Source organism: Bufo bufo, chromosome 1 (assembly GCF_905171765.1).
Source record: "Bufo bufo chromosome 1, aBufBuf1.1, whole genome shotgun sequence".
In the NCBI taxonomy this organism is placed as follows: domain Eukaryota; kingdom Metazoa; phylum Chordata; class Amphibia; order Anura; family Bufonidae; genus Bufo; species Bufo bufo.
Genome location: NC_053389.1, coordinates 491,077,886 through 491,090,186, shown reverse-complemented (window position 1 = coordinate 491,090,186; position 12,301 = coordinate 491,077,886). Strand labels below are relative to the sequence as shown.

The following is a 12,301-nucleotide window of genomic DNA, read 5'->3' as shown; positions in this document are numbered from 1 at the left end:
GTCCTCGACCCCACATGGAATCAAGGTCATGCGAGTGACCTATGTAGTTCGGAGGAAGAGGCAGTGGTCGCACAGAGCACCAGCACAGCAGAAGAGGGAGCAGGGTGCAAAAGCGGAGCGGCCGTCCTCTAGACAGTACGCCTGCTACTGCCCACCGCAGCAAGGAACCGAGCACACCAAAGCCAGTTCCAAGGAGTTTTCTGGCGTGGCAGTTCTTCAGACAATGTGCTGACGACAAGACACGAGTGGTTTGCACGCTGTGCAATCAGAGCCTGAAGAGAGGCATAAACGTTCTCAACCTGAGCACAACCTGCATGACCAGGCATTTAAGTGCAAAGCACGAGCTGCAGTGGAGTAGACACCTCAAAAACCAAGAAAAGTCTCTGGCTCTTTCTGCTTCCTCTTCTGCTGCAGTCTCGGCCTCTTCATTCACCTCTGGAGTGACAGTGCCACCTGCCACTCCGCAAACAGAGGATCTGCCAGCAACACCAACACCTGGGTCACCAAGCATCGCCACAATGTCTCACGGAAGCGTTCAGCTCTCCATCTCCCAAACGCTGGAGAGGAAGAGGAAGTACCCCCCTACCCACCCACGATCCCTAGCCCTGAATGCCAAAATTTCTAAATTACTGGCCTTTTAAATGCTGTCATTCCGTCTGGTGGAGACGGATAGTTTTAAAGGCCTTATGGCGGTGGCTGTCCCACAGTACGTCGTGCCCAGCCGCCACTACTTTTTAAGGCGAGCCATCCCTTCCCTGCACAACCGAGTAGGGGACAAAATCAGGTGTGCACTGCGCAACGCCATCTGTGGCAAGGTGCACCTGACTACGGATACTTGGAACAGTAAGCACGGTCAGGGCCGTTATATCTCCATAACAGCACACTGGGTAAATGCAGTGGCGGCTGGGCCTGAGGCGGATAGAAGTTTGGCACATGTCCTTCCACCACCGAGGATTGCAGGGCGCTTCAGTTTGCCTCCTGTTGCTTCCTCCTCCTACTCTGCTTCCTCATCCTCTACCAGCTCCTCATCCGGTCAGCGTAACACCTTCACCACCAACTTCAGCACAGCCAGGGGTAAACGACAGCAAGCAGTTTTAAAACGTATTTGTTTGGGGAACAAACCCCACACCGCGCAGGAGCTGTGGACGGGCCTTGAACAACAGACCGATGAGTGGTTTGTGCCAGTCAGCCTCAAGCTCGGCCTGGTGGTGTGTGATAATGGGCGAAATCTCGTAGCAGCTCTGGGACTAGCCAATTTGACGCACATCCCTTGCCTGGCACATGTGCGGAATTTGGTGGTGCAGAGATTCCTTAAAACTTACCCCGATATGTCAGAGCTGCTGCATAAAGTGCAGACCGTCTGTGCGCGCTTTCGGTGTTCTCACCCTGCTGCTGCTCGCCTGTCAGCGCTGCAGCGTAACTTCGGCCTTCATGCTCACCGCCTCATATGCGACGTGCCCACAAGGTGAAACTCCACCTTGCACATGCTGGCCAGACTGTGCGAGCAGCAGCAGGCGATAGTGGAGTTTCAGCTGCAGCACGCACGGGTGAGTTGCTCGGCGGAATAGCACCACTTCACCACCAATAACTGGGCCTCCATGCGAGACCTGTGTTCCTTGTTGCGCTGTTTTGAGTACTCCACCAACATGGCCAGTGCCGATAACGCCGTTCTCAGCGTTACTATCCCACTTCTATGCCTCCTTGAAAAAACGCTCCTGGCAATGATGGAAGAGGATGTGGCACAGGAGGAGGAGGAGGAAGAGGGATCATTTCGTAAGGTTTCCGGCCAGTCATTCCCAAGTGGCTTCGAGGGTGGGTTCCTGCACCCACAAACCCAAGGTACACAATTGTCCAGCCAGGGCACAGTTCTGGAGGATGACGAGGTGGAGGATGAGGAAGAGGAGATGGAGGAGGAGGAACTATGTTCACAGCAGGGTGGCACCCAGACCAGCTCATGGCCTTCACTAATGCGTGGATGGGGAGGACACAGACACCTCCCACAGAGGACAGCTTTTCGTTGCCTCTGGGCAGTCTGGCACACATGAGCGATTACATGCTGCAGTGTTTCCGCAACGACCGCCGAGTTGCCCACATTCTAACTCGTGCTGATTACTGGGTGGCTACGCTGCTAGATCCCCGTTACAAGGACAACCTACCGTCCTTAATTCCCTTACTGGAGCGTGATCGTAAGATACGCGAGTACAAGTGCACGCTTGTAGATGCGCTGCTGGTGGCATTCCCACCTGACAGCTGGGGCACAGTGGAAGCACAAGGCGAAGGCAGAGGACGAGGAAGAGGTCGCCAACACAGGTGGGGCACCGCCAGCACCTCAGAAGGCAGGGTTAGCATGGCCGAAATGTGGAAAAGCTTTGTCAGCATGCCACAACAACCAGCACCACCAACAACCAGCAGGAGGCAGCATTTCACCAACATGGATTGGTGGAGCAGTATGTGTGCACACGCCTACACGTACTGAATGACGGGCCTGCCCCCTTCAACTTCTGGGTCTCCAAATTGGGCACATGGCCTGAGCTTGCCCTTTACGTCTTGGAGGTGCTGGCCTGCCCTTCATCCAGTGTATTATCTGAACGTGTGTTTAGCACGGCAGGGGGCGTCATCACAGACAAGCGCAGCCGCCTGTCCACAGCCTATGTGGACAAGCTCACGTTCATTAAAATGAACCAGGCATGGATCCCTCAGGACTTGTCCGTACCTTGTGCAGAATAGACATGTATACCGGCACTAACCAGTCATTGTTATACTGCAGCGCAATTGCTCATGTTTGTATTTTGGATATTTCACACTCTTTTGGAGTGTACCCTAATTTGAAAAAATAAAATTAAAACCAAAAACCTGTGTTGGCTACCTCGTTCTCCGCCGCTTCCACCTACACCGCTACGTCCAACGCCTCCTCAAACTCCTACTCCATATGGAACTCCACCTTATAAATCAAATTTTTTTTTTTCATTTGTACGTATTTTATTTTATATCATTTCACTACTTTGTCATTTACATTTTAGGGTGAAATTCACCAATTTTTGGGTGTTTAGTACCACTGCTAAACCTAGTAGGCCGGTTAAAAAAAAATAATTGTCAGTTACATTTTTTGGTGAAATTCACCAATTTTTGGGTGTAATATACCCCTCCTTTACCTAGTTGACAGCTTAATAAATTTCAATAATTTTTCTGTTATATTCTTGGGTTGATATTATACAATTTTAGACGTGAATAAACACCTACTATGCATAGGTGACAGGTAATAAAATTTAATATATTATTCAGTAATTAATGCGCGCCACATCCTTTCATTCAATGCTTAAACTTTGAAAAGTTTTCACACTTTTACGCTTTAATAATTTCTCCCATATTTCAACTCTATAATTTTAAATTTGAAAAAATGAATCCTCCCTTGGATGTGGTCTCTCTTTCTCACGCTCCCTCTCTGGCCTGAGACCCTGATTCCCCGCCACCCGTGATCACCATGGTAGACGCATAAAAGAACATCGAAAGTTGATAGAGCAAATATCAAATTGGATTGTGAACATCACGGGGATGTGCAACATGGTGGGGCAGTAAGTGTGCAAACGCCTACACAAAATGACTAACAGGGGTCAGCCCCTGCAACTTCTGGGTCTCCAAATTGGACACATGGCCTGAGCTTGCCCTTTACCCCTTGGAGGTGCTGGCCTGCCCTGCAGCTAGTGTATTGTCTGAACGTGTGTTTAGCATGACTGGAGGGGGTTATCACAGGTTATATTTCCCAATGTTTTGGGGTGTACCCTAATTAAAAAAAATACAAATACATTTAAAACCAAAAAGAAGTGTAGGCTACCTCCTCCTCCTCCACCGCCACTTCCACCTACCCTGCCACATCCACCGCCTCCTCAACCTCCTACTCCATATGGACCTGGTCCTCCTAGATCAAGATTATTATTTTTTATTTTTACGTATTTTATGTTATTTTAAGTCATTTCCCTATCCACATTTGTTTGCAGAGCACTTGCCATGCTCTTAACCACATGTTGACGACATTTGCAGCCCTCTAGCCCTTTCCATGACATTTTTACAGCCATTTTAGTGCTCAAAAGTTCGGGTCCCCATTGACTTCAATGGGGTTCGGGGTCAAGTTCAGGTCAACATCCAGGTGTCCGCTCAACTCTACTCATGGGACATTATCACCTGCAAACAGGGAGCATAATTACTGTCTATGGGCATGTAAGTCAGTATGGGGAAATATAATTTTCTAGGTGCTCACAGGGAACGTTATTACTTTCTAGTGGGTACAAAAGGGTCATTATTCCTGTCTAGAGGGCACATGGGGCATTAAAACTACATATGGGGTGGATGTTACTACTTTGGTGGGGCATAAAAGGTTATTGTTACTGCATGCTTAGAAGATCACTATTATTTTATGTGGTACAAAAGATAGGACTTTTACTGTGCTGTGCAACATACCCATATGAAGCAATATGTATCTGGCACTATAATTTTTGGGCGCACTATTGTTTGCAGGGGTGCTGTATATGCTGTCTATGTGATACTATTTTTGGAGGCAATTACAGTTATGATACCATTATATCTGGAGCGCAATATTTGGGGGCATCATGTCATATAGCAGGTACAGTAACATAGGCAGATAGGGCAGCAACAGGGTATCAGCAGAATGGAGAGTTTGTGTAGCTTGGAAAAAGGTAGGAATGTTGCTGAAAAAGTAAAGAGCCAAAGCTGTCTCTGTTCTCTCTGCAAATACAAGTAGTGGCTTAAAGAAGCTGTCATGGTGGCCTGCATCAGATGGAAAAGACAGGAGAAAGTGAATATCTTTGGAGATTGTCGGGGATTCCCCCTGTAGAGCTCATGCGCCAAACATGCTCCCATGAGATTTCAGGGCCAGACGCAAATGTCTCTTCACTGCCTGGCCCCGTCAGTAAAAGTGTTGGGGTGTGGCCAGCTGTGAAGATGAGTGGAGCCTTGGGTGCAGCAAGGTGCAAAGGCACCACCCTCATTGCACCCAGGGTCTAATTAGCATTAAAAAAAATACTTGGCCATGACCATCCTCATCTTTTGCTGGCTTTACTTCTTCCAATTCATCCTTCAAAGTCTCATTGTCCTAGAAAAGTCTGCAAGATGCAGAGAGTAGGAGCTGGATGTTCCTAATGACCTATTCTCGTCGATATTAGATCATGTGGAAAAGGAGGAGAAGCATAAAGAAGAAGGAGATGGCAGAAGATGGACTCCCACCTGTAGGGCAGGAGAGCTCTGGTATTGGAGAAGTGGGAATGTCAGCATTTTGTGCCCCCACCTAACCAACCAAACCCCATACCGGCAAAAGTCCTTGTTTAAAGGTGCATTACAGGTGCCGTTTGGCCATTAACAATGAAGAAGGACTATGCAGTGCGGTCTTCATTATTAAATGAAAGGCAGCTGCGGGCTAATAGGCTGTGCGGTTCTTCATCGCTCCATGTGGCCGTACCCGTTCTTTACCACAGAGTTGTCTGGGTATACCTGATTTATAGTATTTCATGACTAATGGTCATGGAAATATTTATTTCTCTTCTATGAGACCCTTCTGGGCCACACATCAGTACCAAGAGAACTCACATGACATTTCCTTGCAGTCAAGACTAGTAAGAATCACTATTGGACGAAGTTATTGTGAAGGGTACACTACGTTTGCTGTGACATGGCATTCACTTGTGACCTAAATGAAAACAAGATCCTATTTTATGTCAGAAAATTATTGCAAGGAAAAATATTTATTCCTGAAAATCCAAAGATTTTGTACTTTGGTTACTTGCAACTTAGATCAAACAATAAAATTATTCTTGGTAGTAATTGTTCCAAAAGTATATTATTTTCCCATTCGGTCAACCTTTGCTATGAGGACATGAGTAAGCAATAGGCATCTATCATTGGATTCAATGAAAACCACTTTTATCGCCTTCCTGACTATGTTAGTATTAAAAGAGTTGGCAATGTTTAGTGCTGACACAACCTAGTCCAGGCACCTTAAACAATGGAATTCCAAGGTTAACCAAGGTCTGGATTATTATAATAGTTCAGAATGTCTAGATTTCAGGACATAGGGTAACTTATTGATGTTAAAGCCAGTATAGAGTTCACGAAACATGAAATTATACTACTTCAAATGATAAATACCAATGCTTAGAAACGTAGATTATCTGCTTTTTAAATTATCAGTGTGAAGGAACGGAGCCTGGAGACCAAGCTAGTGTATGGTGGATTGTCTTACCTTCTGCAGAGAGGCCTTGCAAATTAACTCCTCGGGCTGCCAGAAAGTTCAGACAGATATCAACATTCTCAGTCTGCAACATGAAGGAAAATAACAAGTCACTTAGTGTTGCTCTACTCAATGTGCCAGTCTGAAATTTACGTTACAAAAGCAATGAATACTTCACATTCACCACAGTCATCATCAGTGTTTCGCCGGAACGATAGTTGCTAATTGGGAAACTCTAATAAAGCTTTTATTGTCAGCTGTAGGACAATTCATAAAGGCCAAATCCAGAATGGCATGCTGGCAGATCAGCAGTCCACCTACTTCATATAAAACCAAGTTTAACACAGCACAAGAAAGCTATGAAAGCATCCATAGAAGACCTAACACTGTGAGTGTGTGTGCCTGGGAGAGAGCGCGACTCTCAATGAAAGACCACCCTGAAAAGCTCTGCATGAGAAGTGTGCCAATGCAAAATGTATGCAAGTGACAATGTGGAGGTTTTATTATGCCACTGACAATGTGACAACTGATAACTGGCAGTACAACACAGCTTTTCACTTTATTCCAAAATATTCTAACAATTTGGAGAAGGAACATGGTTCATTATTTCTGAGAATTCCAAGAAAACAAGAGTTCTAATAATTTATTCTTGCATGTGTTAAATATCAAGAAAATGGACTGCATTAAAGAACAGATAAAGTGTTACTGCTGGTTACTAGATATCAACCTTCTGAAAGTCGGAAAATCCAATAATAAGCTTAAAGGTCGGGATTCAAATTTCCGACCATTACCTTGTAAATCCCTCCAGTGGCATGAAGGAATTTCAGTTCCCAATGGCTCATCTGCTTTATTATTAGAGCAAATGTAAATGGTGATGATAATATATTATGAATTGCTGAATCTGTACAATCAAAGTGAGAGAAATTCCTGGATGTAATAGAAATAAATGTACTTTTGTGCTTTAAAATTTATAGGCTTGTTTAAGGCAACATCTGGGTAGGGTTTGCTAGATGTCCCTTTGTGCTCCTCCAGTAATCCAAAAAACATACTGGTTGGTCAACGGATTTCCATGAGAAATGGAAATAAATGTGTGCAGTCATAAATTACTCTTCACAGGGGTAGGGGATGAATGTCTTCCCTATAAAGTGCTGTTATAAAACTAATTTATAATCAGAAACACATTGTTGTTTTATATGATACACCTTAAAAGACTTTCTTTGCTTTATATTAGGACATAACCCCAGTATGTATAAAACCAAACCACAATCATTTTATATCCCATTTTTAATGTGACAGTTTGTGACTACATCCCCTTGAAATACTGAAAAGAAGGATTAGTCGTCTACAGTACTTTAAAGGGGTTGGCCACTCTGTTAGCACGTATTAAACCTATAAAGAAAGTAAGAAGATATTACACTTACTAATATATCTTCTTAAGCAGATCTGCCTGGTTTTCCTGCCATTGGCAGCCACGCCCCCTCCTGTCCTGCTCTCACCACGACCCCTCGTGTCTCGCTCTCAGCAGGCCCCCTCCTGTCCTGCTCTCACCACGCCCCCTCCGGTCCTGCTCTCACCACGCCCCCTCCTGTCTCGCTCTCACCACGCCCCCTCCTTTCCCGCTCTCACCACGACCCCTCGTGTCCCGCTCTCACCAGGACCCCTCGTGTCTCGCTCTCACCACGCCCCCTCCTGTCCTGCTCTCACCACGCCCCCTCCTGTCTCCTCTCACCACGCCCCCTCCTGTCCCGCTCTCACCACGACCCCTCGTGTCCTGCTCTCACCATGACCCCTCGTGTCTCGCTCTCACCACGCCCGCTCCTGTCCCGCTCTCACCACAACCCCTCATGTCCCGCTCTCTCCACGCCCCCTCCTGTCCCGCTCTCACCACGCCCCATCCTGTCCTGCTCTCACCACGCCCCCTCCTGTTTTACTCTCACCACACCCCCTCCTGTTTTACTCTCACCACACCCCCTCCTGTTTTACTCTCACCACACCCCCTCCTGTTTTACTCTCACCACACCCCCTCGTGTCCCGCTCTCACCACGACCCCTCGTGTCCCGCTCTCACCACGACCCCTCGTGTCCCGCTCTCACCACGACCCCTCGTGTCCCGCTCTCACCACGCCCCATCCTGTCCTGCTCTCACCACGCCCCCTCCTGTTTTACTCTCACTACACCCCCTCCTGTTTTACTCTCACCACACCCCTCCTGTCCTGCTCTCACCACGCCCCCTCCTGTCCCGCTCTCACTACGACCCCTCCTGTCCGGCTCTCACCACGCCCCCTCCTGTCCCGCTCTCTCCCAGTGTCTGTCCTGTTTATGGTCCCTCTGCTCTGTGTTCTTATCAAAGACATGATATTATAGCCAGACCAACAGTTCAGGAGCTTTAACCCCTTGTGAGCTGTCAGTATGGCTGAGGTCAGTGATATCAGCAGCAGTCACTGGTCTCACCATCTATAATTGTGTCCTCTCCTTCCTGCACTCTGTATATAGTGATATGTGATCCCCACCACTGCATATAGAGATCCGTGACCCCCTGTACACTGTATACAGTGATCCGTGCTAACAGTAGCCCATGAGTGCCGCTGGAAGTCCGCTCCGGCCCCATTCGCTTTAATGGGGACAGGTCGGAGATGCGGCCGCAGAACGGCAAACATGCCGAGAGGCGGCCGGACAAAAAACGCAGCGTGGTGGGCATCAGTAAATGTGAATGGGGCTGGAGCTGACTTCCGACGGCACTCGTGAGTTAGCGTTAGCACGGATCCGGCAGGGAAAAGCCTGCCAGACCCTGCTGACGCTAGTGTGTCATTAGCAGCCCAAGCCCCTGACCCCACTGTGTGTAGCAGAAGGACACATAATCATCAGGTATCCCAGACTGTCCATACTGTACACAAATGATTAGCCGGCCTAAAAATAAAAGCAGGCAAAACCATAAGTACAAGATGGGCGAGCAACATTGGGGTTAATGTGACTCATTAACCCCAATCTTGCCACTGCCATGTGTTAAAACATGATGGGGGTCACTTATTTTTAATGTGAGGCACATGGTTTTCTCAATTTGTCCCCATGTTCCCCACATTAAGGCCTCATGCACACAGCCATGGCCCATATTGCGGACCTGCTGTTTGCACATGGCTGGTGCTTGCATATTGCGGACCCGCTGTTTGCAGGCCACGGCCCCCAATGCACGGAACGGCCATGTGCAAAAGGCCTAATACTAAGTGACCTCCAAGTACCTCCTGAAATAATGGGCAACATGGGGTTAATGTGAGTTACAGAATACAGATGAATCTCTTACTATTAGGGCTCATTCAGACGGCTGCATTGTTTTGCGGTCTGCAAAACGCGGATACCGGCCATGTGTGTTCCGCATTTTGCACACTGCTCACGGTCAGCACTACAATAGAAAATGCCTATTTTTGTCCGCAATTACGGACAAGAATAGGACATGCTCTATCTTTTTTGCATGGCCGCGGAACGGAACTACGGATGCGGACATCACAAGGTGTGCTCTCCACATCTTTTTCGGCTCCATTGAAATGAGTGGGTCCGCACCCGTTCTGCAAAATTGTGTTGAGCGAACTTGTGTTTCAAGTTCGGAGTACAAGGTTCAGGTTATCTAAGAATTTGTTATGGATTCTGCTACCACGGACCATACCTTATGGTCCGTGGTAGCGGAATCCATAACGGAATTCTTAGATAACCTGAACCTTGTACGCCAAATTTGAAAACACAAGTTCGCTCATCCCTATCCGTGTGCATTCTGTATGTCTGTTCCGCGGCCCCACAAAAATATAGAATATGTCCTATTCTTGGCCACATTGTTCCGTTCCGCTAAATGCAGAAAGGACATGACCAGTATCTGTGCTTTGCATATCTACCTTTTTCGGACAGCAAAACAGGCTACGGTCATGTGCATGAGCCCTAATGCCTCATTCACACAACAGTGTTTGGTCAGTGATTTCTATCAGTGATTTCAATCAGTGACTTTGAACCAAAACCAGGTGCGGCTCTAAACACAGAACAGGTGGCAGATCTTTCACTTATACTTTATATCACTGAAATCACTGAACAAAACACTGATGTGTGAATGAAGCTTTAGGGCTCATGCACACGACCGTATGCCCTCTGAGACATACGGTCCGTGAGCGGGCCATATGTCCCGGAGCGGCATACATCGTGTGCACAGGAGCGCACAGCATCATAGGTTACTATGATGCTGTGTGCATCGGGCCGCCCGCGGGACTATTGTCCCGCACTCATATGATATTATGAGTGCAGGACAATAGCCCCGCGGGCGGCCCGATGCTCACAGCATCATAGTAACCTATGATGCTGTGCGCTCCTGTGCACACGATGTATGCCGCTCCGGGACATATGGCCCGCTCACGGACCGTATGTCTCAGAGGGCATACGGTCGTGTGCATGAGCCCTAAGGCCCCTTTCACACGGGCGAGTATTCCGGGCGGGTGCAATGCGTGAGTTGAACGCATTGCACCCGCACTGAATCCTGACCCATTCATTTCTATGGGGCTGTGCACACGAGCGGTGATTTTCACGCATCACTTGTGCGTTGCGTGAAAATCGCAGCATGCTCCTCTTTGTGCGTTTTTCACGTAACGCAGGCCCCATAGAAATTAATAGGGTTGCGTGAAAATCGCAAGCATCCGCAAGCAAGTGCGGATGCGGTGCGATTTTCCCGCACGGTTGCTAGGAGACGATCGGGATGGGGACCCGATTATTAATATTTCCCCTTATAACATGGTTATACGGGAAAATAATAGCATTCTGAATACAGAATGCATAGTACAATAGGGCTGGAGGGGTTAATTTTTTTAAAAAATAATTAAACTCACCTTAATCCACTTGTTCGTGCAGCCGGCATCTCTTCTGTCTTCATCTGTGAGCAATAGGACCTTTGATGATGTCACTACACTCATCACATGATCCATCACCATGGTGATGGATCATATGATGGACCATGTGATGAACGCAGTGACGTCATCAAAGGTCCTATTGCTCACAGATGAAGACAGAAGAGATGCCGGCTGCGCGATCAAGTGGATTAAGGTGAGTTAATTTATTTTTTCTTTTTTTTTTTTAACCCCTCCAGCCCTATTGTACTATGCATTCTGTATTCAGAATGCTATTATTTTCCCTTATAACCATGTTATAAGGGGAAATAATACAATCTACACTACAACTAACACAAACCTGAACTTCTGTAAAGAAGTTCGGGTCTGGGTACCACAGTCGGTTTTTTATCACGCGCGTGCAAAACACATTGCACCCGCGCGATAAAAACTGAACATCGGAACGCAATCGCAGTCAAAACTGACTGCAATTGCATTCCTACTCGCGCGGGTTTGCCGCAATGCACCGGGACGCATCCGAACCTAATCCGGACATACCCGTGTGAAAGAGGCCTTAGAGTGAGGACACATGGAGTGGTAATTTGGAGCAGCAAAACTGCTCCATCCTGGTTAGTCCGGGTTAACACATCACCGTGTATTAGTCCCTTCTGTTCATGTGTCAGAAGAACAGAAAAATAAAGGAAAAGCGGATCTTGTATTTTAAGCATCCGTTATGCACATTTACTGCTGTTTTCGCCATTTCCATACCATCTGAGATCCTTGGTTTTAGACAAAAAAAAAAAGTACTGCGTGCAAGAGTCCTTTTTTCCCTTTAAAATAATGGATTTCAGACAGAAAAACACAGATGCATAACTGATTCTTAAAATACAGGATCTGTTTTTCCTTTATTTCTCTGTTCTTTTGTTGCATAAAAAGAAGGGACTAATACATGGTGATGTGAACATGGCCTTATGTTCCTCATGGTTCTTCTGATTGCTTGTGCAGTGTTATTCAGTCTCTGGATTTTGCCTGAAAAGAGAAAAACTTATGGAGCCGTTTGATTTTTAACCCCTTGGCGACATACGATGTACTAGTGCATCACAGCTGGAACTGACTTCCCGCAAACTGACGCAATAGTACGTCATGATGATTGGGCGGGCACAGGTGCTGTGCATGACTGATCAATGCAGGGGCCCATCTGTATCTGCCGA

The 12,301-nt window shown here is 47.0% G+C and overlaps 1 protein-coding gene across 11 annotated transcripts in view; it reads right to left on the bottom strand.

Annotated features, from left to right (window-relative positions):
- The window catches only part of NAV3 (neuron navigator 3), a 549,543-nt gene that overhangs the window by 214,743 nt on the left and 322,499 nt on the right, over positions 1–12,301 (bottom strand). For all 11 annotated transcript variants that reach the window (XM_040410312.1, XM_040410320.1, XM_040410268.1 and 8 more), the window contains one exon: positions 6,251–6,323. In XM_040410312.1, coding sequence (XP_040266246.1) covers positions 6,251–6,323 — 73 coding nt within the window. The remainder of the gene's footprint in view (positions 1–6,250; positions 6,324–12,301) is intronic.